Below are 27,677 nucleotides of genomic sequence, written 5' to 3' on the forward strand. Positions count from 1 at the left end.
TGACTTTTATTCAAATTCCAAGTTTATTTCCCTCATCCAAACATAATGTTAGGTTTCTAATGAAATTGTTACAAGATTAGGACATGTTTGGTATAAAGATTTGTTATCTCGATGTGAAATCACACTTATTTTAAAAAAGAGTAAAACTTTAGTCGTGTACGTTTTTTGTCACACAAGTAATATTGAAAAAGTAGATTTGAAGTTTCATACCGATACTCTTCGTTACTCGAGTTATAAGTTGTAACTTGTAACAAAGTGAAAGGAGTTGGCGGTGAGGAAAAGCATAAGAGTCAAGTTAGAAATAATGTGAAAAAAACGTAGTGGAAAACGTTTGGATATCTTCGTCAAACAGAAATTTCCTATGCAATCACCTACTTTTGGCATGAACAAAAGAACATCACAGGATAATCTTAGGCTTCAAAATCCTAACCGATTACTTAAACCGTAGAAATACATCGTATAAATACACTAACTGAACCAATGTACATGAAATACACCAAAATTTGGTCAAGAAATGCCTTGTTTGGCTCTCAACAGAGTCACATAAGGACTTGAGTTTACATCGTTACATGGTCCATCTTTCCGAGTGAGAGAGTTCCCTAGCTAACCTCTAAACGCTGGTCCAAGAAACTAGAACGTATTCTGTGGATTAACTCTCCTCCGCGGCTCTCGCCTGTAATATGGAGTTTCGTCTATTGTTCTTCTAACGTAATCTATGAACGGCTGAGGTGTTCGAGGAGACTGTTCGCTCGCAGCAGCTGGACTGCTAGTACGTTCGGGTGTGGCTGGGCCTGCAGTGCTTGGAGTGGCTGGAGCGTTAATGGATCTTCGAGATCTATCCAGTTCGTCCGCCCAATAACATATGATGCAAGCCACCATCCAACCCAATATAACAAGACATCCAAGCACGATTGCAATATATGCAATCACCATTAGCCAAAGTGGACGATCGAAGGTAGTTTCAGATGGCGTTTTATCTCCAGGGTCGCCGTTGACATCAATTTCCACACTCTGTCCTGCATACACGATATAAAATTTTATAGAATCTTGTTCGAGAGTACCTAAAGATTCACCTTCTCTGCTTCAATCACTTCTTGTAAAATTTCTTCTGGAGTGTAATACGAAGATTTAGGGAAAAAAAAGACTCACCATTGGCTGGAAGTGTAATGAAAATTGTATCTTTGAATCTCTTGGATCCTAGCATTTTGACCTGAAATGGACAAGTTACATAATCCATGAAAGATGTCAAAATTCAATATACTAAAATGAAATCAAACTGTTGTGTCAATCGGATGGACTCTGTTAAGGAAATACGATTTGGAACCAAGGAAACGCTTATATGTTACTTTTTAACATTTTCAAATTCAAACTTTCACTCACCATCCTAAAGGACAAGTTTTACCAGTACTCACCTCATATTTTGCACGCCCACCGATCCCAGAACCTTCTTTATGGATGGGAGTAATGTGTAAAGAATCCCGCTCATGCCGATAGATTTCAACATCTACAATTAGAAGAAATCAACCGATGATGTCAGAGTCCAGAGCAAGAGGAGAGAGAGAGATGGCCAAAGTGCAGTCTTCTTAGGTCTTACCTGTGTTTCCCAGGATTGTTATGGTAGTCTTGTTAGAGTCTGGGGTCAGCTTCAACTGCATTGAATCCTGAAACATTTCCAGAAACAGCCACATCAAAGACTATTAACATTATGATCTCGTTCAAGGGGACTCCCGGTATAAAAACTTATAGGTGCACTATACGACAATGTTTCAGAAGAATACGAAATACATGCCACGAGATATGTTGCTACCTTGCCCATCTCTAAAATGGAAAACCCTCCAACAAAAAGAGCAGAAGCAGATCCGGAAACATGATCTGCTTTTCTCAGTGAAGCTTTGATGGAAACAGATATATCTGATTTCATATCCTTTGACTTGGGTACCAAACGAACCAAATGCTCCGGTGAGTAAGGAAAAAAGCGGCAGTATGAGCTACCGGTATCAAGATCTAACCATGGTTTTGCGTACCTTTAGTTCATGACGAGAAAAGGAATATTAGCACATGAAAACAATTATTCAGCATATTTATAAACAAGTGAGGCTAGAACAAAAGAGTTGTACCCAACAAAAGGCGGGTCAACTCTACAGTCATACTGGAGTTCCTTGGTGTTTCCAAGCGCCTTAAACTCGTTGTCAGTACTGCTTTGGAATCAAATGGAAAAAATGAAAACATTGGTCTTCTCCTACAGAATTATTACTTGTGTTCTTCTGTCCCGGAAAGCATAATTGAACAACCAAGTAATGCATATAGAGCATTCATGAATACAAACCTGATCTTCACATAGAAGTTATATCCTTTAGTTGGGAAAGGAACATTTGTTAGTGTCTCAGTTGGAGCATCCACGGAAACAATATCCTCTGTTGGCACTATAACTGTTGTTCGCAGCTTCAAACTTGAAGCTTCAAAATATACTGATCACAAAATGAAACAGCGAATGAAATCTTGTGTCATCATATATTATTCACAAAAAATTACAGGGATAGGATAAGTTTACAAAATTTTGTCTAGAACGGTAGATTCAACAAAACACAAAATTGTTGTTTACCTTGAGTTGTACCTTCCCCAATTACTTCAGCCACCCCAGACAATGGGGATACAGATATGACACTTCCATTTGCAGTTCTCCAACGGCCAGAAATTTCATCATTTAAGCCTATCCACCAAGGCAAAAATTGTAAACATTGTGGGTGGTGAGCGGGAGGGGGAAACTTGCCTACACGATATATAGTAAATGGATTTCAAAGTAAATTTTTACCATAACTTACCCTCAATGCTGAAGTTAAGATGGCTTCCTGTTCGAAGAACTGGGTTTTGAGGATGTATATGAGCACCCACTGATACCTGAAGAAATCAAGTATTCAGTTGATCTTAAACAAGCACACAGCAGTTTAATGAAAACAAATATCACAAGAGCTCTACCAGGATATAGTCCGACTTCTGAGGCATACGATGGATGGATATTCGCACAAGCGCTCTACCATGTCGCATCGCCTTCAACCAGAAATTAGAAAACAGGAGTCAGTCTACGGCTCAGGAAAATCAAACGAATACTAAAATATACTGCTGTCCTTTCACTAGTCTAGATCTTGTCTATTCAAATGCATGTTGCTTGATGAATACTATATTTCCTTTTTGAAAGACAAAGAGAAGAAATCCTTATCACAGCTTCTTGCACGGAGTTATTTGAGTGAAGCAAACCTTGAGATGGATATTTCCACTGCCAACATGCGTGTTGCTGCTGTTGTTTATGGACACAACATCAGGAGAGTTGGTTGCCATATCAAAGAGAACGGCACCGTGTGCTTCATAGAAAGGGTTTCCTGGTCCAAGAAAAAACACAAGACTTAGAATAAGTTTGAAACGTATCAAGTACCAATATTGATTAAATAACTGAATCATTGATACCTAGCACATCAAGGTAGACTACTGGAAGAGAAATTTCAGCACCAACAGCAAGATTGATCCCATGAAATGGTAACTCCTTGTTCGTAATTCTTATTTGAGACACCTGACCAAAATTTGTAATATGTTTTTCTCTTAGATGTTATACCTTTTTCTTGTTTGTGAGTAGTATTTGAACAAAACCTGCTACCTTATATATAGTTTTCAATCAGCAGAGATTATATTCATACCTCAGCAACTTTGACGCAAGCAGCAATCTCACTTCTACCCGTCGTACGATCTTTTGCCTGAATGCATGCAAGATTGTTACTCTCTGATGTCTTGATTCTGTCTCCATCGATGGAAATAGCATCCTTTTGCACACCGTCATTCTTTTCAGGGAGATTTTTTAATAAGGAATAGATAATAGTTCCTTTATGACTCTGACTATCCCTTTGGCCATGCAATTCTGAAGATGAAGGCAAAATACTTGTTGTAGTATAATGAGGAGGAAGAACCCAGGTTATTGGGACTCCAAGAGCAAGAGGGAGATCAGGCACCACCGATATTGATACAGATGCATTGTAAACTCTTCTCCATGATTTGGAACCAGAAGATATAAATTCACATGAGAACGAGACTGCAACGTTTGTTCTCCCTGCAAATCTGAAAATTGAAAGACAAATGCTAATAAGAAGAAGCCACAGGTATTTTTTTGTAAATGAAGATGGCAAAGCATATATGGGTTATAACGACAGAAATAGAAAACAATGTATACCTTCCAGATATGACTTTGATAAAACCAAGCTCTTCCTCACTCATATGGCTAGGGAATTGAATCTTTTCTGAAGGTTCCAACTGAGAACCATACTTCTCACCAGTGAAGTGCTCTAAATAAAAGCTCAAAACCTAGACAACGAAAACAGACACTTTTGTAATTTGATGACATAATATATGTGTCATGGAATGATTTACGTGTAGCAAGAATATGAAAGAATACCTTTTCATCTTCTATAGTCCACCGGTAGTTTTGGCAAAGCTCATAAACAGAAAACAAATCACCCTGATAATATGCACATGTAAGTATCTGATAAGAGTTCAAGCATAACCCTTCATTTTGTAATTTTTACCTGAGAAAATAAAGGATATATTGGCATCTCATGGCCAACACCAAGCAGTTCACTTTGTGCATTCAGTATCACCGAAGAAGGAACTCCTACTTTAACACTGCCATATGCTTCACAAATCACAATATCTCCATTTCTGAAGAATGTGGCACGAATAGTCTGGTCATGCATAAAAAATTCATTTGATTAGGAAAACTTTTTGTAGTCCCAGCAATGCTGCTTCAAAGTATTAGACATCACACCTTTTTCTTATTATAATTGAAAAAGTAAAATCATATAATTAACATATGTGAATAGCTAAATGGAATACAGTGAACTTGAATCAGCTATTTATCTTACGGTGTTTCCAGGTGACATGGCAGACAGCCGTCCAGAAGATCTATGCATTGCCACTATTTCATCATCCAGACTCATATATTCAACATATACACCAACTGTTGGTCCTCCTTTCACGGTAAGCTAAGCATAGAAGAATTAACTTGTCATTACAGAAATTAAACATGAAATCGGCAGTGAACAATAGTGTGTTTGTGTGTGTGCCTAAAAGCAAAAGAACATTAGTACATTTCAAAAATACTTTCGTCCTCAGTAGTCTTAAAAAATGACATACAATTAAAAAAAAGTAGCATAATCAACCTTCATCCCCAGTGGTTGCAGACAGCTAAAAGATAGCAACTACACCAACTCATTGTTTAAAAAAAATGCCGAAAAGGGTAAAATAACAAGGTCAGATTCATATCGGAAACATACCACATAAGATGCTCCAGGTACAAGGAAAATTTCTTGTGGGTAGATTACTGGTGGTGCATAGACTTCCACCATTATTGGTTGACTCAAAATTTCGTGCCCAGATTGTTGTACAGCACTCACCTAATTTCAAGTACTTTTAGAAAACTTTCAACATTCATAAACGCAACAAAAGATTTGACAATGTGAAGAAAACTAAAGATGGTAACACATAGGTATAAGGCGAACAGTGAACTTACAAAGAAAGTGGTGATCCCAAGATGTGTAGCCAAAATCTTAAATTTCGGGACATTAACAAATCCACCACCTGGGCTTGAGATATCATTAATGTCTAACACCTCAATAATATGATCCTCAACATACACATGAATATTCATGTAGGCAAACTGCACAATAGGTTCCAAATCATCAAGCCTCTTGCATGCAAGATATAAAGCAAGAATATGGCTTGCACCTTGTGCTCTTACACACAGACAAGAAGCCAAAGAGGTCAAGATCTACAAAATTAAACATCTAGACCATAGATGTGTTCACCACAAGTCACTTGTCAACACGCAACAGAGAAGCCTAATAAATCAGGTCATTTCAAACCTGATAAGCATCGAAAGTCCGCCCATCACTAATCCCAGCCATCAAATCAATAGTCTGCGAGTTCCCTTCCTGAAATTGTCAAAGCAGGATACGGTAAGATCCATAATGGATGCACATTGAATTCTTTTAATTGCCCAGTAGCTCTGCAGTGTAACAAAAAAATAAATAAAAAACCAGAGAACCAGAAAAATAGTTACAATGGGAAAACATACCATAAGGCTTATTTCGCCTGGTGACACAATCTTTATCCAGTCAATGTCTACAACTTGTACCTAAAGAATACACACACCTTCATGAGAAACTAGCCTACAAAAGCAAGCAATATTTAACATGAAAGATGAAGGCTTGTGACCAGAAAAAAGCATAACAAATAAAAAAAAAAAAAAAAGGTCGTACCCAGTGCACAAGGCTCCCGCTTTACGCAGGGTCTGGGAGAGGTGAATGTCGGCTAGCCTTACCCCCATTTATGGAGAGGCTGCTCCCAAGTCTCGAACCCGAGACCTACCGCTCATGGGCGAAGGTACTTGCCATCGCACCAAGTGCGACCTCTTGGCTCTAAGAGTTTGATGGCACAATTTCAAGTTTCAAGAATCTGATTTTAAGTTTATATTTGACGTATGTGCGGTTTTGAAGTACCCAAAAACGAGATACATGTCGTACCATTCTCTTAGAATCACAAGTTAGGATCCATTATACATTGAATCAATAGTTCCATTTCATAGAACATATTAGTCGAGGAAATTTATCGTGCATCTTTACTACTTGAAAGATCACCCAAACTGAAACTAAATTTGTTTCTCTCAAAAGTTAATCACCGAAATCAAACAATTGGCACTTCAGCAGAAGAAAGAAATTACCACAGCAGAAGCTGCAAGGGGAGGAGCAAGTCCAATATCGTAAACTGTCACAAGTGCCGTCCCCATAGCTTTAGGAGACAGGATCAGTTGTGAGCACTGTAAACCTGTTGGGGGTTGAACGACTTCCAGTACTCGAGAATTGTTCACAGTAGCTTCCAAGAAACAGCTCCCACCAGTAATTGACAGGTTTAACTGAAAGATGATAGTAAATGCATTTTGTAGTTTATATGCCCAAAAGTAAGCACACAAAAATTTATAAAATGCGAGATAGAGTATTGATGAGGAGTTCAGGGCCTACCTTAGCATTGGGATTGAAATACACCAGATTGAACTCTGGGCTGACAATTAGTGTAGAAACAAGCTGCACAGTTTTAACAAATCTAAACATGAGATTTTACAGTTTTAGAAAATTGAAAAGACTAATATAAACAGCATGCATTTAAGAAATTTTAGTAGCAAGTTCAAAAAGATAAAAAGGACTATAAACCCTGAATCTAAAGTCATCCCAACCAAACACCAAACACCAAACACCATATACCTGCAGTAGCAATACTTTAAATATTCATCACATCCAAACATGACATACCTGTAGACGAATTGCATCTGCAAGAACATTATCTGAATCCTCAAGCAGTGGAACAGACTTATGAGCACCCATGTTATCTCTGAAACCAATGACAGTAGCACGAACTATACACTAAGAAGCAAAGGATTCAATGTGTTAGCTCATATAGCATTGCTATACTATGAAATGTTCTAGAACTGAAAAGAAACCCTAATACCCAAAACGGAGGAATTTTGAGACTTTAACATATGAGTCTAGAAACAATTCAGTTGACAAGGCTTCACTTGATGAGTTGAAGCTCTGGAACAAAATTTTGAGAGTCAAAAAGCATAATTAACAAGATACCATAAAACAAAGGACAATGAAATTCTAGGCAGTACCAGGCCTGACTCATTTTTCAAGCTCAATAACCTCTCCCAACTGTGCTCCGACCTCTCTAAATCATCAGCATCATCCCAACTAGCCATCTCGCCACAATTGATAAGTTCCCACCTCAAGGAAAGAGAAGATGAGTTTGCAAACGCTTCTCCAGAGTTACTAATACCAACAGCAGCTAATCTAATGGTGCGCCCATTTGCCACAGTAACAGGGGTGACACGGATTTTCCCAGAACTGCGATCAGCCTGAATTGCAGTCCGTATAACTTCACGTTCATTTACTGCAGAGTGGTCATTCACCAATAACTTCAAATGTGTATCTCAATATCACTGAAAGTAAATTTTAACTACTTGTAGTTTTAATGCAAGGAAATCATGTATACCATGTTCATCAGCTAGCAGAACAATTGAGGTAGGAACGCTACATGTAAGATACAGCGGAACTTCTGCTACTGCAGGTAGAGGATGGCCATCCCCAACCATATTACCACGTTTGAAAACAATTTTCTGAGTCATTGCAAGATAGAGAGATATTATATTAATAATATTTCACAAAGATAATTATATTAGAAAGCATCTGAAAGATAAAGAGAAGAAATTTACATAGGTTCCCAGCATTTGACATGAAACTCTGTACAGACTCTTATAGCTATCAGATAACCGTTGCACAGAAGCCCCATTGTCAATATGACCATGCCCTTCATTTAAGATATCCATAGTTTCAACAAAGTCAATACCATTGTTCCACTTTTCAGGTCCACCAAGAAGCATAACATCCAGATGCGTTCCAGGGACAAGGTATATTTTGTCCAAATTTACCAACTGCCTATCAGTTTCTGTTTGAGCCAAATCAAAAAAGTAGCCACCAAAATGGTTTCCATCACCTGCCTGACGAATGCTAAGCGGTGAATATGCCGCAATAAGTGAAGATGCTTTTAAAACAACAGGCCCACTAATAGAGCTATCCAAGTTGTGATATTCTTTTGATAATGTAGCATGAAGGGTTGCCCGACCAGAAGCCGAGGCATATAAATATGCCCGTGAACATGCAGGACCAGAACTTGATGCATAGAACTCAGCATTCCCTAAAATGTCTAAAGCAGGTGCCTCAACTGTTGCATTGACAATAATGAAAGACTCGCTCCCTGCTTTCCACTTTATGAAGGAACTGAATGCATCACATCTATAAAAGTAGGCACCTGCAAATAAATAAATAAATCAAAGTTTAAAAGGTCAAACACCACTGACAGAAATTAAGTACCCTACGCTTCTGGTATATCATAATTCATATGTCATTACCATTTGATGCTTTCATTGTTACAGCAGCTTGAAGATGTGTTCCTACAACAGTCTCAACAGGGAAGTTACGGAGCATGACCATAGATGCTGGAACAGAGACTTCAATGGCAACCTATCACAGCAGACTAAATACTATAAAAACTAGTACAGACAATAGGCTTGAGAGAGAGAGAGAGAGAGAGAGAGATAAATTTCTATGTAAACAGTGTATAAATTTCTATGTAAACAGTGTATAGCATTTGAGGGTTTGGATGTAAAATCTTGAGGTTCGAATGTAGGGTGTGCAGAGTACATAAGTTTAAAAGATTCCAATTAAGCACAAGATATAATAAGTATGAAGCAGGTCAGTAGGCATTCAGTTATATGAAGATGAGAAAAGAATCACAACAAATTGAATACCCTGTACCTCATCATAATTAAATGAATCAAAAATGGATAGCACTTTAATGGTAGCTTTACCAGGCTTCTTAGCCTGGACAACACCAGAAGCAGATACAGACACAATACCCATGTCTGAAGAGAACCATTTGTAGTCACTGGATGCTTTAGCACAACCTGTATAATTTGATGGTGTTCAGAAACCTAACATTAGAGTCAAATGATAAAACAATTATCTAAAAAGCTACCAACCTCCTGTAGCCTTTAGCTCCACCTCCTGATAAACAGAAGGGGCCCACGGAAGGAGAATGGTTGGAGATGCACCACTTTTATCCAAAGTAAACTGAACTCGATCACAAACCACGACTTCTTGCATGACCTTGAGAACCTGCAATGTGGAAATGAACGCATTTAAGCAAAATAAAATTTTGAAAAATGGAAAAAGTGAATAGAACAAAACTTAACAGCATAAAAAACCAATCAGGAACTAGGAAAATGGAAATTAAGATCAAGTCATTACCTCCTTCTTCTCATTTAATGCACTAAAGTAAGTCAAAGAAGCTGCCAATTTACCCTGTCCCTGTGAAGTTGCCTTCAGAATCATAGAATTCTGCCAGCCATGTTTGATTGCAATATCGTTTGATACAGGAGAAAGTCTCCAGTAGTCAGACTGGTCACTGGACAACTTTAAATCATCACTCTGCAATTCAGGGATCGAACTTCAGAGTGGAAGGTAGCCAAAAACATAACAAGCTACTATATCAGAATAAATCAAAGCTATAATATAAAACAAGACAAACTTTTGCATCAAATGAGAACGAAGGACATCTGAAAGGAAGTATAAATGGACAAGAAAACATAGAATGCTACAACATTATTCAACAGAGAGAAACAATCAATAGGACAAGCACTAACACCTTGGATAAGACAATTATAATTCACATAGTGGAAAGGAAAACAAAAATGGAAAGGTCAAACATGCAAATTGGATAGATCAATGTTCAAAAAAGATATTGGAAGAATGCATGGGTTACCTCTGTAAGATAGATTTCTTGTGCATCTGGACCCTGTGAGAAAACCTTCATTTGAATGAGGTATTGACGGCCAGAAACACCATACCAACGTGTCATGGATGGAATTGCTTCAATTCCCTCAACAAGATCACCAGAAGTGGGCAAAGGTACAATGTATAAAGATAAAGAATCTGGCAGGACAACATTAAGTGACGACACTTGTATGTGGCCAGCAACCCTTGTATCTTCAACTATGGTGTTTGTAATTCCTAAGCTAAACGCATTAGCCAAACCCATCATAGAGTCCACACGAGCAACGGAAGAGTTTGAAACAGACCATCGATGATGTGGAGACGGCAAAGTTACCACTGCAAAGGTCCAATGAAGAAAGGTAGCTTAGATCAAATAGTGCAATTTTTCACCATGGTTTAATAACAAAATCTCTTTGAACTCCAAAGTTGAGCTTTAGCACTAGTTTTATTTTATTTCCGGAAGCTCCCAGAACCTACCATACTAGCAATTTACAGTTGAGTATCTATTCACAAAAGAAGCTTCCAACAAGCTCCAAAACAAGCATCCATCAATTAGATTTACCTCACCGATGAAGGTTGCCACACTTTTATGTAATCACAAGTTTATAAAATAAAAGCAAGTTTCCTGTAATGCAATCCATATTTCCAGGTGGCAGAATCAAGAAAGTAGACAACATACAACGATAGCAAATAAGATTGCTACTTTAGAGCACACACATAAGGAGGGAGTAAAACCTTGAGCTTTGTTCCCACGGATAATTTTTAGACTATACTGAACAGCAGCACCAACGAGGACAAAAACAGGTGAGGGAGGATCAAGTGACATGGCTTCTGCTACAGTAAGAGCAATTCTATCAGTCATGTGCTGGAATCGTGGCTCAAGCAAATGTACAGAAACAATCTCATGCCCAATTTCGATTCCCTTTACAACGTACAGATCAGAAAATACACCCTGCACCATACATTAGAAAAATAAAAAGGTTAGATGCAAACTGAAAATGCAGTAATCCGCTGATATTGCTCAATCACACCCAATCGAAGTATACACATACATTATCTTCAAGGCTTATTTGGAAATCTAGGTCTCCACACAACCCACCACAGTCACTCAGTGGAGAGTCCTTTAGAGGAACATGAGCAAGGTGGTGAGGCGGTTCATTGGTTTCCAGCTGCCACATAAATTGCAATCCCACCAGTGACGAAAACACATTTTCTGCAATGCATATCGGCAAATTTCTTAAAATTTAAGAACCAGCGCAATTCAACTAAAGATAGAACAAATGGCAAGCCCCTAATATCTCGCGATAATTAGCATTTCAAAACATACCTTCGCTGTCAAAGGCGCGAACTCGAAGCGTGGCAAGCCCATCCAAGTCGAGTTTAACAGAATTATGAAATATCTGAATCCTAGAAAGCTTGTCAATAAAAACTTTGCAGCGAATCACAACTCCAGTATTTACATCAGCAGCATAAACAGCAGTTTCCTTCCGGCCACTAAACGGAGCAATTGATCTCAACAGCGCACTCGTCGAGCAGTGACTAGTTGTATTGTATTCTGGTAGAACAGACAGAATGTCGTGGTGATCCCATGACCTGCAACAATTTTTCATAAATTTCAACATTTATACACATATATTCATATCTTTTATCAAAAACATCAATTTAGCAGAAACAAGCTCGAAAAATGACGAATTCATATACTGTAAGTACGCATGAACATATACATACATACATAGATACGAAGAGTGGCTTACCATTTGAAGCAACCATCGCTCCCCTGGAGCCGATACTCGACCGGATGAGTCATTCTGGGAGGCAGCAGAATGTTGACGTCTGCAATGTGCGGACCGGAGCCCAAATGCGACACCGTTTGGCCCGCCACCAGCAGAAGAAACAAACCGAGCAAAACAGTGTACCTCAGCATCTTCATCCGCCGCACTGAATCTATCTGAAAGCTCGAAGTTTCAGCTTCAGAGAGCTTCGCATACTAGTGAAGCTCACCAGAGAGATCGCCGGAGTCGGAGCTTGTATTCGAGGTGAGCGATCATGGGCCGTAGAAAAATGGAGAATCGAAGGGTTTAGGGTTTTTGGGGGTTAGGGGAAAGGGGTGATGGAAAAGTACTTGATTCAGGTTGTGGGAGACGTGGCGACGAGGGATTAGTGGTGACGCTAAGAACTGTCAGGTTAGTGGTTTATATATGGGAAAGATATCGAGATGTCTGTTTATTTTTGGAGGGAGTGTGGATGCGCACCGAGCGACCGACCACCGGCGAAATTTATTTTTTTTTTTTTTTATCGAATCTTTCAAAAATTAAGATATGTATTAGAGCAAATTGTAGCAATGATCCCTTAATTTTAACTTAATTTGAGTAATGGTCTTTCAACTCATCAAAACGTATTGTTATAGTTCATCAACTATAAATTCATTACCAATGGTTTCTCAACTTTAATCACATTGGAGAAATGATCTCTCAAGTTTAATCCAATTGGATAAATGATCACTCAACTTTAACATAATTGTAGCAATGATCATTCCAACATAACACATTTTGTCAAAATTTTGACGAAGTTAATGAAAAAAGCCATAGCTACACATTTTGATGAGTTGGAAGACTAATAGTAATAGATTTTTAATTGAGTGATTATTGTTCCAATTTGATTGAAGTTGAAGGACTATTACTACAATTTACTCTTAAAATTAAATGGTCAAAGATTTGGAAATGATTTTGAAGCAATACCTTTGTGTTTGAGTTACTTGATTTCAAAACCCTCCACGTTGCACATAGGCTTGGCAAATGGTCATGTGTTGTTACGTTTGTGTTGTTTTCGTTTTTTAACGAATCGTGTCATATTCAGCATGTTATATTTAACATGTGTTTTAAAAGGTGATTCGATAACAACTCGATTCGTTAATAAATCGTGTCATTTCGTGCTAGGTTAACGTTGGATGAAAAAAATTATCATGAGTAATTTCTAAATCTGACCAACAATATATTATCTTATACTTGACAAATGACGCGACAATGACCGGACAATTAACATGTTGACTCAAAATTTGTTATTTTGGTGTCATAATTGCAGATATACTCAATGTGCAAAAACCCGGAAAGAGATATGGATCTCTTTCACCAAGGCCACCAGATAAAGTGATCTGAGCCTTTGAAATTTCATTCAACGGCACATCTGTTTTGATTCCTTAAAAACTATAATAATTTTTTGCCATCAGATGAAATTTCAAAAGTCCGGATCACTTGATCCGATGACCTTGGTAAAAGAGATTCGGAGAGGATCTCTTTCCAAAAAACCCGATGACTATGGGAACACGTGGCGCCAGAAAACCTCCTCACTTAATCCACGTGTAGCACCCCTTGATGGCTTGCTTGGGTATGCATACTTCATTCTTTTAGTGTACTTGAGCAGAAGAAGAAGAAAGCTACGCAGAGGGCGGAAGCTGAAAGCAATGTGAAGGTAGTAGGCAAGGAAATTAAAGGCGTAGTCGACGAGGAGACGAGCAACAAGAAGACGGGGAACGAAGAGAAGCATGGATAACCAGAAGGCCTTCCTCAATCCTCACTACCAAGTTCCCCAGCCCGGAGATTTCAACACTGAAGCCCAGCGACTCTAACGAGTCTCGTTCAAGCGTGTTTAATAATTATTTCGTTTTTAGTTTATATTTTTTGTGATGGCGATAATTTCAACAAGAAAAAATGTACTAAATTTATCTTTTACTTCTTGAAATGGGAAATTTGGCAAATAATTGACAGTAGCAACGCGCTAGTTGGCGAGGGCAGTGTGCTGCATTTTACTTGAGTTCGATATTCGTCACATAAGTATAGTAGCTTAGAATATCGCATTGACGAGTCAAGCCAAGGCATCTGTTCGAGCTCTAACCAAGTTTGCATATAATCCATCCATCTTGAGGAGCTCTGTGTGCTTTCCCATCTGCATTTTTTACCAACACACACAACTCATAAATTAATGAATAATCTTGTTTTTAATCCACTATTAGATGAATAAACAACACCCGACCTCGGTGATTCGACCGCCGTCCATCACAACGATTCTGTCAGCAGCTTCTATGGTTGAAAGCCTGCAAAACAACACTCAGTATATTTGCAGAAGATCTCTCGAAAACAAAAGAGAAGAATGTGGACGGGGTAATGGTTTCCGCACGTCCATTTTCTCCTTCTGCATGCCTTCCTTTCTTCTCGGATTATGTAGTTGTTGTAAGCAGTGTTTTAAAAAACAATCCTTTAAGGCGTGTCTAAGGCGGTTTTGGAGGTGGGGTGATGATGGAAACGCCTTTGTCCGGGAGTAGGCTTAAACTCGCCTAGATGTGGTTGAGACGCGCTTGAGGCGTTCAGCTTGGGCCTTTTTAAAAAGAAAATTGCCCAAACCAAAAACAAAAACTTCAAATGTTTGATTTGGACTCTAGATATTTGATTGTTGGTTAATTTGCCTGAAGAATTATATATATAATTATGAAACGACTTGGCTTCGCCTTCGCAATTTAAAACATTGGTTGTAAGTTACCTGTGTGCTATGACAACGACAGTTCGTTTTGCCTTAATGTCATTCCTCACTGCATGAAGAATCCCCTGCAGATAAAAGGACATGAGGAACACTGAGCCAGCATCAGAACTTGCACAGGGATAAAAGGACTTGCCTTAACATAATGTTCAGTTTCAGAATCTAGAGCGCTGGTGGCTTCGTCAAGGATCAGTATATCCGGGTCTCTGAGAATCGCTCGGGCAATAGCGATTCGCTGCTTTTCACCCCCGCTGAGTAAACCATCATCAACGATGGTTTCGTAGCCGTCAGGGAGAGAGGAGATGAATTCATGAGCATAGGCCTGCTTTGCAGCCAATTCTATATCTTCGTCTTCGATTTCTCTAGAGCATCCGTACATTATGTTCGACTTGATGCTCATACGAAAAAGATGAGGTTCCTGTCTGAGACGAAAACTTAGATTACGATTCTAGTTAGCTTAAGTAAATCTTGATGTTTGTGCATACTAACCTGTGGAACAAATCCAATCTTCCCTCTCAGCCACCTGATATCCAACTCTCTGAGAGGAAAATCGTCGATGTAAATCTGCAAAATGACAGTCCATGATAGAAAATATACTACGAAATAGAATGTATATCGAGCGATGGATGAAAACTGCCGGAATAAGAAGCTTACCTGACCGGCAGTTGGTTCATAGAGACGAAGCAAAAGATTGACCAATGTACTCTTTCCGCTACCACTCAGACCAACCTTGGCAAAATTCAGATGCAAGTCAGTCCTTAAAGTTGCCTGCCCTCTAGGAGGGATCTTAACGAAGGAGCAAAGGAATGTCTTACAATTGCGACGACTTCATGTGCTTGAATGGAAAGATTTATGTTCTCTAGTACGGGGACCTGTTAAAATTTTTGAGAGATGTCGATGGTTATCTGATGAACATTTGTAGCACAACGGGAGATTAATCAGATTTATAGGCCCGAAAAAGACATACTTTCGCTCTTGCAGGATAGCGAAAAGAAACGTTTACGAACTGAATGTGTCCCATTACCCTCTGCAACTTCACACCTGTACATGGTAGGATTCCATTCGATAAGTACATTTGAAATGGAGTCATATGAAATCATATCTCTAAGAAAAACTCTGATATCCGGAAGCATGAAACCGAGGAAAAAGAAATGCCAGAACTGACTTTAAACGACATATTCAAAACCTGAGATAAAAAAAAAAGTAATGCTTCCGCTTCATGAGGTACACCTTTCGATAAGACTTGGTCACTGGGCAACAAGTTCATTAACTGAAGAACCTTTTCACTTGCTCCAACAGACTGCATTAGCGACGATACATTATCCGTGACCCTCCAAGTTGCGTAAATTAACCACTCGCAATACAGTACATACTTCGTCAGTTGCTCAGCTGATACACGACCGCTCATAATTGAAATTCCTCCCAACACCACTGCGATAACCTTTAAATGTGATTTGAGAAAATGGCATCAAAGAACAGATTTTCATTTAACCACAGCATGCAAAGTACAATTTAGTTAACTGAAGACCCAAAACCTTGGGATTTAGTTAACTAGAAAAGAGGACAAACCTGCGTCGCACGATAAAGAGTGCTGAAACTCACACTCCAGAGTCCATAAGCCACACTCTCTCGAATGTTTATAAATGCTACCTTGTCTAGCCATTGCTCGAACCTAATAACAAAGAAATGCATGCTTTGGGTGTCAGAATTTCATAGTTCCTTATGTTTATTAGAACAACAACGGTAAAAAGAAAGATGGGTGACAGGAAAATAATAGTAAAATTGCCTTCCCAACTCCTTTTTTTCAGTTCCATAAACCCGGACAGTTCTCATTAGAGAAAGTGTTTCTTGCGCAGCCTACATTCAAATAAGAAAACGATCAATGTAGGAAGATTGCCAACAAATTTCGGAGCAATTTGGATCAAACAGTCTGCCCATATACTTCATTGGCACCAGCAGTGAAATCTTGGACTAACTTTGCAGCTTTCTTTTGGTACCTATATGTAGTTAAAAAAATAAAAAATAAAAAATCAAATGTATAGCTTCAAAAAATCCATTCATATATCAAGTAGACTGACGGTACAAGAGCTTACCGGCCATAACGAAGAAAAATCAGAGATAATACACAGCATATAAACAACGCAGATACTGCGAGAGGCCAAGATAACATCAGCAAATTGATCAGTGCACCTGTCCCCTGAATATTTAGAGAAACCTGTAACTTAGCTAGATATCGAAATCAAGTGCACACACTAAGAAAGGGAAAGGAGGGTAAGAGTCACAACCTGAAGAACATTGCGTAATATTAAATGAATATCATTCGCAATAACAAGCGATAATCGTTGACAATCAGCCCCGAGTCGGCTCGTCAAATCACCAACTGCTTCTCTGTCGAAAAAGGATATATCCTACATCAAAGATAACAGCAAAATAGAGTACCAGATCGAATAAAAACGAGGATCAAGTGAGTCAATATCCAACTTGAAAGATAACACCAACTGCTAACTGGAACACAAACCTGGGAAAGAAGAGCGGAGTATAGAGTTTCCCTGAGGCGCTTCACCTGCAGTATCATGATTCAAGCAGCAGATGGTGTACAACAAATAATAGGTGAAAAAATATAATCATTCTTGCAAATGGAGAAGGAACGAGAGAATAACACACCAAAATAATGTTGGCAATTCCAAAACAACCACTTCGCAGGCCGCTGAAATTTAAATGAAATATAGTAAATAATCAGGCATCTGAATTCCAACTCTAGCACTAACAAGAAAAGAGATATTGTTTTCAGATTTTGCAATCAAAGAGAAATATAAGGACGGACCTGCAAATCCCTGAAGTGATACACAAAAAAGCCAAAAGCTTTGAGTTCCTATAGAAAACAACAGCATCGCCACTCTGAGCAGCAAATATGGATTCCGTCAATATACTTGGCATTGAGATTTCAGAAAGCTGCAGCAGAAAAACATTGCATAATGATGGTTAAATCTCAATCTTAAAGTTGATATCTTGCTGATACAAACCATGCACTAATGTATTGTAAACACGACAAATATCCCAAATATGAACTCCTCACTTAAACAATAGAAACATAAACACATTCAAGATAAGGAAAGAATTGAAACGCACCGCAGCGATAATCAAAGAGCTAAATGCAATGAAGATAACCCATCTTGAGCTACGAGTCTCCACCAAATCCCACATTCGACAAAGAGCGTGCAGCAGCGTAACAGGCTCCGCCGCTGTGCAGCTTCGCTCTTCCTCATGCTCGCTTAAACTCCACCAGCTACAACTACCTCCTTGAAATGCCGACCAGGAAGCCCCAACCCACTTTTCAACCACCTCCAAAAGACCAAATTCATTCTTTGGCCCACAGAACCTGCGTGCCCGCGATAAGTTTTGGAGGCTGGAAATTGAAATTTGTTTTGTATTTAATGATGAGATTGGGAAGAGCTTTCCGTGATGGAGATAAGGGGGACAGAGAGTGCAAAGGTTTCGACTGGAACACGTCCATGGAAACTGGAATGGAATACAAGAGCTAATCAGCTATCACAATTCCAAAATTTACAAATCTATTACACAAAAAGAAAATAATTTTTTCTCAGATTTTGCAATCAAAGTGATATATCACCTGCATATCCCTCAAGTCATACACAGAAAAGCTAAAAACTTTGAGTTCCTAGAGAAAACCACAGCATCACCACTCTCAGCGCAAAATACGGATTCCGTAAATATATACTTGGTATTAAAATCTCAGAAATCTGCAACAGAAAAAACATGAACATTGGTTGAACACATGATAAATTGTGTCTAATTTCAACAATTCAATCTCAAAGTTGTCATTTTCTGATACAAACTATGTAGCGATGCGTTTTATTTTATACAAACGATATTCTACTTTAAACTAATCTGTACAGCGGAATCTAAACTGCGGGAAGAGGAATTCGAACCCCGGTGCAACGAGGGAGCACATCCGCTCTAGTCAATGCGGCTACGCTCACGCCAGCATGGAGTAACGTATCTTAAACATTGACAAATACACAAACTATGAAATTCTCACTTGAAAAATTGAAACTTTATTAACTCAAACGTAATTAAATTAAGGAGGAAACAAGCAAATGATCAAAGCAAGTTGATGATATTCATGGGGTTTGCACTTTTCAGGCAGGGAACCGAAAACGCACCGCATCAAGCAGTAATCAAAGAACCAAACGCGACATAGACAAACCCGTCTTCACCTGAGCTCTGATCAGCTGTGCTGGTCCACTCGGAATCCCTGCTGAAGTCCTCTGCTCCGCTTGCTGTTGAGATAGAGAGTGAGTTCCGGAGAGGGGAGAGGCAGGCAGGAGGGAGTGGCAGTGGTGCCGGGACTTCAAAACACGTGAGTTACACGTGAGAACGGAAGTTGGGCCTCACATGGAATATGCAACGGCCCATACTCAAAACGCAGCGTTTCCCCTCGTTCGACAATCAATTTTTTCCTTTCCTCCCTATATATTTCTTCCTAAAAAAAACCCTAGCTCCCAAGCTCCTCCATTTCACTCCTTGGCAGCCGCTCCCCAAAAACCCTAGGCGGACAACGATGACGACGAGGTTCAAGAAGAACCGCAAGAAGCGCGGGCACGTCAGCGCCGGCCATGGGCGTATCGGCAAGCACCGCAAGCACCCCGGCGGTCGCGGTAACGCCGGAGGCATGCACCACCACCGGATCCTCTTCGACAAGTACCATCCAGGGTATTTCGGTAAAGTCGGTATGAGGTACTTCCACAGGCTGCGCAACAAGTTCCATTGCCCGATCGTAAACCTCGACAAGCTGTGGTCGCTTGTACCCCAGGAGGTGAAGGACAAGGCCGCCGCCGCCAAGGGAGGAAGCGAGGCGCCGTTGCTCGACGTCACTCAGTTCGGGTACTTCAAGGTGTTGGGGAAGGGCGTGTTGCCGTCGCAGCCGTTGGTGGTGAAGGCCAAGCTGATTTCAAAGACCGCCGAGAAGAAGATCAAGGAGGCTGGTGGCGCCGTCGTGCTCACCGCTTAGGTTTATTAAACCGATTTGATATTTCTGATCGTTTTCCCGAGTTTTCATTATCTCATATAATGTGCTACTTTATTTTTGGTACTAAACTTTATTGCTTAATTTTAGATCGTCTTTGTTTTCATGCAAACAGAGAATGAAATTGATTTTGTTGACTCCATCTTTTACCTGCATTTCGAATTCGTTTCGATTTACGGGTGTTTGATTGGGTGTGTGATTATGTGTTTGCTTGCTGGATTTAGGTATGACTTGAAAATAAAATGATTGATATCTTAAGATCTGGGGACATCTTCGGGATGTTCTAATGTTGGCAATAGTCGAGTGACTCAATTTGTGTTTGGATTTAGAATTTAATGTTGGCAATAGTCGAGTGGCTCAATTCGTGTTTGGATTTAGAATTTGTATCTTGTATGTGTGATTTCGTGTTTGCTGTATGGGAATTAGTCATACAACGAAAGCGAAATGATTGATGGATCCCGAAAGAACATGGGACATCTTGGCAATGCTTGTCTTTAACCGGCATTGCTAGTCAGCTCTGATTATCCTGTGCTTGCTGGCAAACTATTTGTGTTTCTGTATAGTCAATCTCGTGGTTGATCTTTGTTCCTAAAGAACTGTATAGCACTGAGTTTCTTGTTTAGGTGCTATAGGGGTGATCTGCTATCGCTCAAAAATTGGTTTGTTTATGTTTGCATTCTGATTTCTTGGTACGGTTTTTTTGCTTGAGCATCTATTTCGTTGTTCTAAGTATTACGTGTTGGCATTGTGCGAGTGACTCTTTCGTATTTGGATTTAGAATTTGTAGCTTGTATGTGTGATTTCGTGTTTGCTTTATGGGAATTAGTCATACAACGAAAGTGAAATGATTGATGGATCCCAAAAGAACATGGGACATCTTGGCAATGCTTGTCTTTAACCGGCATTGTTAGTCAGTTCTGATTATCCTGTGCTTGCTGGCAAACTATTTGTGTTTCTGTATAGTCAATCTCGTGGTTGATCTTTGTTCCTAAAGAACTGTATAGGACTGAGTTTATTGTTTAGGTACTATAGGGGTCATCTGCTATCACTGAAAAATCGATTTGTTTATGTTTGCATTCTGATTTCTTGGTACGGTTATTTTACTTGGGCATCTATTTCGTTGTTCTAAGTATTACGTAGTTGTATATGCGTAAGTTAAATGGGATATCTACTTCCCGGTTCTACCCTGAGCTGACGCGTTCTAGGATTCATATAGCCGACCTTACTTAGTGGGAAAAGGCTTTGTTGTTGTTTGTATATGCATTACACACGTTTGTAAAAGTCATTTGTCTAATTGTACAATTCATCTGAATCTGATGTCCTGAATCAGAACCCGTTGAGGACGGGTTACTGTTTTTCTTCTCAAAGTGAATAACCGTTGCTGCTGCGTGTTTGGATCATTGATTTAGTTCTGTGACCGCAGCATCAGCGTGTTATCCAATTCACATGTAGTCTTGTTTTGCTCTTTTCATGAGATGTGAACGTAGTTTGGTGATCGATCAATTGCTTGTCAAGAGGTTGTGACGAATGTTATGGTGGGATCTACATCCGAGGATCCGGCCATAGTTGCTGGTGTATTTTATACTCCGGTGGATGTTAGAAAACTCTGTTTTGCTGATGTTTTCTAGAACGTAGAAGAAAAAGGAGGGAACGGGACGAGAGAAGAAAAACTGAAAAAAAATGGAAGCCGACCAAATTTAGATCGAAAATCATGTCACCTCTATATTGAACTAGACTAGCAGTGGCACGTTTATTAAGTTAATATTAAAGCTCTAGACCGAATTACAGAAGTGAACGTAATCACATTAATTATATCGAATGTGTTTCACACTTTGCATCCGATTTTTAACTCCCACTTTCTACGTTTTAGACGGTTTTAAAAAATCACATTAATTATATCGTATGTGTTTCACAATTTGCATCCGATTTTTAACTCCCATTTTCTACGTTTTAGACGGTTTTAAAATAGAATATTGCTTGTATGAAAAACGCTCTGCACCAAAGACTGCTGATCATGCTTCTTGCCAATACGACCCATTTGTGATGAGATCCAGGCCCAAATCCGCTTTTACTTCTTCTTCTACCTAACAAAGAAGCCCAAAGCCCATAACTTCCCCAAGTCCTCGAATCCACCCGCCACCGTGGATCTTGTCCTCTCTTACTCACTCACTATTCGCTTTCGAATCCGAATCCTGGCCGGATACTCTTCGCGAAGATTATTCGCTTTCGAATCCGAATCCTGGCCGGATACTCTTCGTGAAGATTTTAATGGTCTGTCAATCCTATCAGTTTATCATATAATATATTATACGAATATAAATTATTTTAAATATTTTTATTTAAAATTAAATATAAACAGTATTTGAAAAAGAATGATCATACGATACACGATAAAAGAAACAATTTACAGATACCAGATGCTGGACCAAATCCTCTCCTGAGCTAAGGATGAGGATTCTCTTGACCAAGTAGTGTGGGTCGTTGGATGAAAATCCAACGATTACAAATAATTTTTTTTTTAAAAGTTATAATAATTGTAATCATTAAATTTTCATCTAACAACGTCCTACTTGTTGGTCAGGAGAATCATCATCTTTAGATCAGGAGAGGATCCTGATCCCCAGATGCTAACCAAAAGGATACTCAATCCAACGCCCCCTACTTGGTCAGGCGGATCCTCTTCCTTAGCTCAGCAGCAGAGGATCCTGGTCCCCAGATTCCAACCACAAGGATCCGGAGAGGATCCTGTTGGTCCGCTTTCAGCCTCGTCGCTCCGGACAAATGGAGTTCGACTGATCGACTGAGAAACTCACACCACCCCTAACAGAAACAACCGATCCCAACCGCCATCGGATTTCGAATCCACTCGGAAAACAATGGCGGAGAGTGGCAGCGAGACCGCCGCCGGAGCTAAACCTAAACGAAAACCGATCGTATGGCTGGGGATCTTCCTCATCTCCCACAGCTTCTTCTTTAGGTAATTGAATTGAATTTGATATAATATAATTTATTAAATTTTGATAGTAAATTATTACCAGCGAGCACTGATAGTGACGAATTGGCGGTCGTTTTTCTCTTTTGTCAGTGTCGTTTTCTCCGCCGCCGGGGTGGTGGCTCTCTTGCTGCTTCCGGTTCTCGCCAAGAACACTTACATTTCCGAGAATGCCCTCATGCCTGGTCAGTTCTCCGATTTCGTTCTAATTTTTCGCTTCTGTGCTTTGTTGCGTGCTGCTGATGCGGTTGCTTAATTCGCAGGCTCCGCGGCGTCTATGCTTTCGAATCAGGAGGTTGCAGAGGCGAGCAGATTGGTTAGTGATTTGACCTCTTCGAATTTGAAGCCTCTCGGTTCAGCAATGTATGTCCTTTATTCGAATTTCGGCTGCACTTTGTTGTTTATGTTGATTCTAGTCTGTAGAGTGTAGGCATTGCTGTTTTAACATTCGATGTTATGCCACAACAACAACAAAGCTTTCCCCACTAGGTGGGGTCGGCTATATGAATCCTAGAACGCCAATGTTATTCAAAAACGCAAAATTTAAACTTTTCGCCTCTGGTCTGCCACTGGAAAATCCTGTCTAATATTTATAGGTTGATTTAAGTACAATGGTAGGTGCTGGTTCGGGCTCACATCTTAAGTTTTCGACTTTGAAAATAGATTAGTTGATTGTGTCAAATTTATTAAATTTTTACGGTATGTTTCAGAGGAAGTCAAAGAATCTTAGCAGAGCATATGTCAAACTTGGGTGCCGAAGTTAGTTTTCACAAATTCCACTCTCAGAGAAATCAGTTTCACCTGCTCCACTTCTTTTCTAGCCCTGATTTTGGAAGAGTTGAGCAGAACGTCAGTTGTTCAATGCACGGTGTCAACACTGTTGGAATTATAAGAGCACCTCGTGGTGATGGGAAGGAAGCTATTGTCTTGGTTACACCTTTCAATTCCGTGAAAGTGAACCCGAATGAGGCCTTTTCTTTGGGCATTGCGTACTCAGTATTTTCCTTGCTCAACAGAGTTCCTTGGTTGGCCAAGGATGTTATATGGCTCGTTGCCGATTCCCAATTTGGAGAGTATGCTGCAGTTTCTGCTTGGCTAAGAGACTATCACACACCTGTATTTAGCGGACTGGGCACGCTAGATGCAGAAATGTGTCCCGAAAGCAATAATCTTTATGGAATGAATGAGAACCTGTCAACAGAAAGGGCGATTTACGATGGATTTAAACGTGCTGGAACCATGGCTGCAGGTCTTGTCATCAAGATTGCAGATCAAAGTGAACAATTTGAGGATGGTCTAAGCATCTATGCTGAGGCATCCAATGGGCAAATGCCAAATCTTGACCTCATCAATGTTGTGAATTACTTAGCAGTACATAGGCAAGGTTTGCGGGTAAAGGTGGAGAAATTTTGGTCTTTACTTGGCGTGAAGTGGCTCAATACTTTGGGTGAAATATTTGAATCACTCGGACATTTTGCTAGAAGCTTGAATCCCGATTGGAAATTTGGTATCCCAGCTAATGATTATATAGAGGGCAGTGCTACACTCGCAAGTTCATTGTACAACCAGGTTGACCTACTTTTCTTTTTGTTTCAAAATTTTTGGTACTTAAATTAAGTAGCTCAGAAGATTTGTTTATAATTTTGTTGGATGAATAAGGAAATAAAACAAAGGCATGTTCACTTATGTCACCTATTCTTCATGATATCAGGCTTTGGGTGTCCCCACTGGCCCCCATGGTGCCTTCCGTGACTACCAAATTGATGCAATTACTTTGGAAATTTCCCCTAAGTTTTCTTTGTTGGATAACATAGCCAGGCGAAATGACTTACTTCTACGAAGTGGCCGGTTAGTGCTTCATCATATCTCTTCCCATGAAAATTTGTACTCAGCCAATTAACATCTTTTTTTCTAGCCACGTTTTCAGTTTCATTTGATGTGTATTCTATAAGAATTTTTCTGGTATTTAAAGCTTTTTAGTTTCCTTACTGCTTTTAAATTTTTGGTTGAGGTTTTCTTGTTCTCTATGCAGATTAATCGAAGGAGTCATTCGGTCAGTAAACAACCTTCTAGAGAAGTTTCACCAGTCATTTTTTCTGTACCTATTAACGTCTCCAGGTAAATTTGTGTCGGTGGGAGTCTACATGATTGCTTTTGCACTTTTAGTTGCACCACTCCCCTTGGTGGCAGCTTCTCTCTATGTTGATGCTAGTAACTCTGATTCTAGTGTGAAAAAAGAGAAACCTTCTCCTTCAGCCATCATCACTCGCAAATCATGGAAATGGCTATATGCAGCAAAGAAAGCTTTTATTGTCCACTTGTGGGGTTCTGTTGTTTCACTACTCCCGTATTTTATCTGTCAAATGCCGAGTTGCACCCCAACAACCAGCTTTATAATCTGGGTTTTGCTTTCAGTACTCAGCCTTGTGGTTATGTACATGGTTTTGGCCTCTCCGTCATCTCACGCCAATGAATCTCAACCTCAAAGAGTAGAAAGGCCCATCTTGAAATCTGTGACTCTTTCAGCTGCCTTCATTGGCTTGTGTCTCATGTCAGTCATTAACTTTGCTACAGCAGAAATTGGGGGGTTACTGATGTTACCAATGTGCTTGATGGCTCATCCGTTGAAGCCCGATGTTAAAGCTAGGAGCAAGAGAACACGTTCAAGGGCGGTTTGCAATCTTGTCCTGGGGTCTATTGGTTTCCCTCCAGTTGCTTTTATAGTGCTGAAAGGTGCATTTGAAGGTTTCGGCAGCACTAATGTTGGTGACTACTGGTCCTGGGTGGAGTCTCTCTGGGCTTGGAATAGTGCTACTTACCTCTACATAGGTATGGTTCACCTCCCATGCTGGGCGTTGTGTATTCATATTTTGTTTCATCGTTCTTAACACGTTATAAACGACTTTCACATGAATTTGTAGTTGGTTAGACCTGCAGAGAATAGTGACTGTTATATGAGTGTGGGATGGGTTTAGAGAATGCATCATTGGGCATAAAATTGAGGCTAGTTTCCATGTAACACAGGAGAAAAACCTACCTGGAACGGGATGCCATTGTGCTTGCATCGCACATCAATCACTCGAAACAAAGAGTTTGAACTTTCTCATAGGCCAGGTCAATGTGTGATTGACTTGGGATACTAATATCTCCGTTGAACAAATAGGATGGGAGATGAGGACCTATTGCCGGTTGTCAAAAAGTTGAGTAATGTTACACTTATCACATTTTTCATATCACAGTTATAACATCTATCTAATAAAGGTAAGGTCCACCAACACGTATGTCCCATCTCTATTAGAAGGGCGGTACCATTGTGCATACAAATATGCAGTGACATGAAAAACGTGGTAAGAGTAATATTTCTTGCAAAATTAGATGCTACAAATTAATTAAGGACCATATTTTGAGACTCACCCAAAGCCAAAGGTAAGGAATTTATGCCATGGAATAAAGATGGTTGTGATTCGAAATTCCTACCCAATACGGATGAATGGGTATATGGTATTTTCTTCTTTTTGTATTTATTGGTAAAGTGTCACTTTAGACACATAGGTGCACCTTCAAGAGTTCGACGGCTGTGATTGCTCCACTGTCTTAATAAAAAATTGGAAATAGTACTGCATTTCGGGGTAAATTAATCGCTACTACTCGTTTGAGCTACAAGTTTCATGTAAATATTATGTATTGTGCATGAATTCTTCTCTAGAGAGATTTTTTTTTCGTACAATCAAAATTTAGTCTCGATAATGTTCATACTACATGTACATGGTCTATGTCTGCGGAGCTAACCCTTGCTCTATAGGTTTGATGGTTGCTACCAAGACGATTTCTTTATACCTGTCGAGATGCTAATCCATAAAAAACGATACGATAAATTTGAAAAAACTTTAGATGATTAGATGTTAAAAAACATACTACTCGTATAATAAACAATTAACAGGTAATAAATTAGCGAGATAAGAGAATTTCCGGACTTGATCATATTTTTGTTTTGTACACTTTCCTTTCCGGTGACTGAATTTGTTTGGGACGGCCTACTTGATAATCATGATTGTAAATCTTTAAAAAGTACAAAATGGTGACGGCCAAACGAGCGGCTGCCGTTGTATGACGTGTGAATCTTTCATTTCATTGGTTACTGTTTTAAGCCCCACTTCACACGCCTTGCAGCGCGTGTGAATCACGTAATCTCTTGAGAATGTTTGTATGCGTCTGTACGCACTCGAAACTTGGAACCGCGCTTAAAGCAAACTCCCTAATCTTTAGTAAGCAAAACCAAAGGAATACAAAGCACCAGCAAAGCAAATGAAATAACCAAATAGTCAATGTTGCTAATACGAGAGAGTTCCTCTCTGAATCTCGGTTGTATAACAATCAGGTAATTCGAACTATTCAAATTGAATTTGATAGTTTCTATTAACTCACTTTGCTGACCTATCTCGTTCTCTCTCTTTCACAAGTCAAAGACCCATAATTTTTTGGTCTTAAGCTCTCGACACTAAAGTGCGAAAAAAATTCAAATTCTTGCTAAAAAGCCTTTAGACTTGGACAACTATTATAATTTATAACGTTATGTGTCAATAATATATAATTTATGTATTATGGTGATGTTTTGTGTTAATTTTATTATATATAATTGTTTTATTTTATTGGCACGAGTTGCTGTTACTGAGAAGTTGCTCTC

At 39.4% G+C, this 27,677-nt stretch overlaps 4 protein-coding genes across 9 annotated transcripts; 2 read left to right on the plus strand and 2 right to left on the minus strand.

Annotated features, from left to right (window-relative positions):
• Nucleotides 1-410: 410 nt before the first annotated feature.
• Nucleotides 411-12,582, minus strand: LOC126610336 (nuclear pore complex protein GP210). 2 transcript variants are annotated; one of them, XM_050278384.1, is made up of 36 exons: nucleotides 12,179-12,582; nucleotides 11,752-12,017; nucleotides 11,477-11,637; nucleotides 11,160-11,376; nucleotides 10,414-10,760; nucleotides 9,900-10,079; nucleotides 9,632-9,767; nucleotides 9,408-9,556; nucleotides 9,002-9,113; nucleotides 8,306-8,901; nucleotides 8,086-8,209; nucleotides 7,706-7,983; nucleotides 7,347-7,457; nucleotides 7,059-7,121; nucleotides 6,761-6,952; nucleotides 6,116-6,175; nucleotides 5,904-5,972; nucleotides 5,552-5,698; nucleotides 5,316-5,435; nucleotides 4,905-5,024; nucleotides 4,569-4,724; nucleotides 4,439-4,501; nucleotides 4,217-4,347; nucleotides 3,690-4,104; nucleotides 3,463-3,565; nucleotides 3,256-3,377; nucleotides 2,977-3,048; nucleotides 2,823-2,898; nucleotides 2,603-2,710; nucleotides 2,327-2,468; nucleotides 2,118-2,198; nucleotides 1,808-2,024; nucleotides 1,595-1,661; nucleotides 1,413-1,504; nucleotides 1,150-1,210; nucleotides 411-1,016 (listed from the first exon to the last, which is right to left on the minus strand). In XM_050278384.1, the coding sequence occupies exons 1-36, from the start codon at nucleotides 12,352-12,354 to the stop codon at nucleotides 631-633; spliced, it is 5,916 nt and encodes a 1,971-aa protein (XP_050134341.1). In that variant the 5' UTR covers nucleotides 12,355-12,582; the 3' UTR covers nucleotides 411-630. The 2 variants fall into 2 exon arrangements, with proteins under 2 accessions (XP_050134341.1, XP_050134342.1); XM_050278385.1 differs by having other exon boundaries at nucleotides 2,118-2,195; nucleotides 12,179-12,581.
• Nucleotides 12,583-14,132: 1,550 nt separating this feature from the next.
• On the minus strand, nucleotides 14,133-19,353 carry LOC126611254 (ABC transporter B family member 26, chloroplastic-like). Of its 5 annotated transcripts, XM_050279459.1 has the most exons (21): nucleotides 19,139-19,338; nucleotides 18,905-18,975; nucleotides 18,586-18,715; nucleotides 18,084-18,473; nucleotides 17,779-17,906; nucleotides 17,619-17,661; nucleotides 17,473-17,517; nucleotides 17,240-17,362; nucleotides 17,048-17,151; nucleotides 16,897-16,951; nucleotides 16,741-16,811; nucleotides 16,524-16,626; nucleotides 16,185-16,395; nucleotides 15,922-15,995; nucleotides 15,770-15,826; nucleotides 15,609-15,683; nucleotides 15,444-15,518; nucleotides 15,091-15,372; nucleotides 14,958-15,022; nucleotides 14,454-14,514; nucleotides 14,133-14,366 (listed from the first exon to the last, which is right to left on the minus strand). In XM_050279459.1, exons 3-21 carry the CDS (start codon nucleotides 18,589-18,591, stop codon nucleotides 14,286-14,288), a joined length of 2,049 nt encoding a protein of 682 aa, XP_050135416.1. In that variant the 5' UTR covers nucleotides 18,592-18,715; nucleotides 18,905-18,975; nucleotides 19,139-19,338; the 3' UTR covers nucleotides 14,133-14,285. The 5 variants fall into 5 exon arrangements, with proteins under 5 accessions (XP_050135416.1, XP_050135418.1, XP_050135415.1 ...); XM_050279461.1 differs by lacking the exon at nucleotides 18,905-18,975 and having other exon boundaries at nucleotides 18,586-18,633; nucleotides 19,193-19,353; XM_050279458.1 differs by lacking the exon at nucleotides 18,905-18,975 and having other exon boundaries at nucleotides 19,193-19,351.
• A 109-nt stretch (nucleotides 19,354-19,462) lies between these two features.
• On the plus strand, nucleotides 19,463-20,143 carry LOC126611255 (60S ribosomal protein L27a-3-like). Its single transcript, XM_050279463.1, has one exon. The coding sequence runs from the start codon at nucleotides 19,537-19,539 to the stop codon at nucleotides 19,984-19,986; it is 450 nt and encodes a 149-aa protein (XP_050135420.1). The 5' UTR covers nucleotides 19,463-19,536; the 3' UTR covers nucleotides 19,987-20,143.
• Nucleotides 20,144-22,592: 2,449 nt separating this feature from the next.
• On the plus strand, nucleotides 22,593-26,012 carry LOC126611040 (uncharacterized). The gene is made up of 6 exons (XM_050279218.1): nucleotides 22,593-22,978; nucleotides 23,087-23,178; nucleotides 23,257-23,356; nucleotides 23,704-24,562; nucleotides 24,705-24,841; nucleotides 25,026-26,012. The coding sequence occupies exons 1-6, from the start codon at nucleotides 22,878-22,880 to the stop codon at nucleotides 25,879-25,881; spliced, it is 2,145 nt and encodes a 714-aa protein (XP_050135175.1). The 5' UTR covers nucleotides 22,593-22,877; the 3' UTR covers nucleotides 25,882-26,012.
• The last annotated feature ends 1,665 nt before the right edge of the window (nucleotides 26,013-27,677 follow it).

Source organism: Malus sylvestris, chromosome 17 (genome assembly GCF_916048215.2).
Source record: "Malus sylvestris chromosome 17, drMalSylv7.2, whole genome shotgun sequence".
In the NCBI taxonomy this organism is placed as follows: domain Eukaryota; kingdom Viridiplantae; phylum Streptophyta; class Magnoliopsida; order Rosales; family Rosaceae; genus Malus; species Malus sylvestris.

What these genes read in the sequence shown, in the direction of transcription:
- LOC126611040 (XM_050279218.1), top strand. Translation starts at nt 22,878, where the DNA reads ATGGCGGAGAGTGGCAGCGAGACCGCCGCCGGAGCTAAACCTAAACGA. An exon ending in CGAGAATGCCCTCATGCCTG is followed by an intron (nt 23,179 to 23,256) that starts GTCAGTTCTCCG and finishes CTTAATTCGCAG; the next exon opens with GCTCCGCGGCGTCTATGCTT. An exon ending in TTACTTCTACGAAGTGGCCG is followed by an intron (nt 24,842 to 25,025) that starts GTTAGTGCTTCA and finishes TTCTCTATGCAG; the next exon opens with ATTAATCGAAGGAGTCATTC.
- LOC126610336 (XM_050278384.1), bottom strand. Translation starts at nt 12,354, where the DNA reads ATGAAGATGCTGAGGTACACTGTTTTGCTCGGTTTGTTTCTTCTGCTG. An exon ending in AGTCTACCTTGATGTGCTAG is followed by an intron (nt 3,378 to 3,462) that starts GTATCAATGATT and finishes TTCTTGGACCAG; the next exon opens with GAAACCCTTTCTATGAAGCA. An exon ending in CCATTTTAGAGATGGGCAAG is followed by an intron (nt 1,662 to 1,807) that starts GTAGCAACATAT and finishes GAAATGTTTCAG; the next exon opens with GATTCAATGCAGTTGAAGCT.
- LOC126611254 (XM_050279461.1), bottom strand. An exon ending in TATTACGCAATGTTCTTCAG is followed by an intron (nt 17,152 to 17,239) that starts GTTGTGACTCTT and finishes CTAAATATTCAG; the next exon opens with GGGACAGGTGCACTGATCAA. An exon ending in ATGAACCAACTGCCGGTCAG is followed by an intron (nt 15,519 to 15,608) that starts GTAAGCTTCTTA and finishes GTCATTTTGCAG; the next exon opens with ATTTACATCGACGATTTTCC.
- LOC126611255 (XM_050279463.1), top strand. Translation starts at nt 19,537, where the DNA reads ATGACGACGAGGTTCAAGAAGAACCGCAAGAAGCGCGGGCACGTCAGC.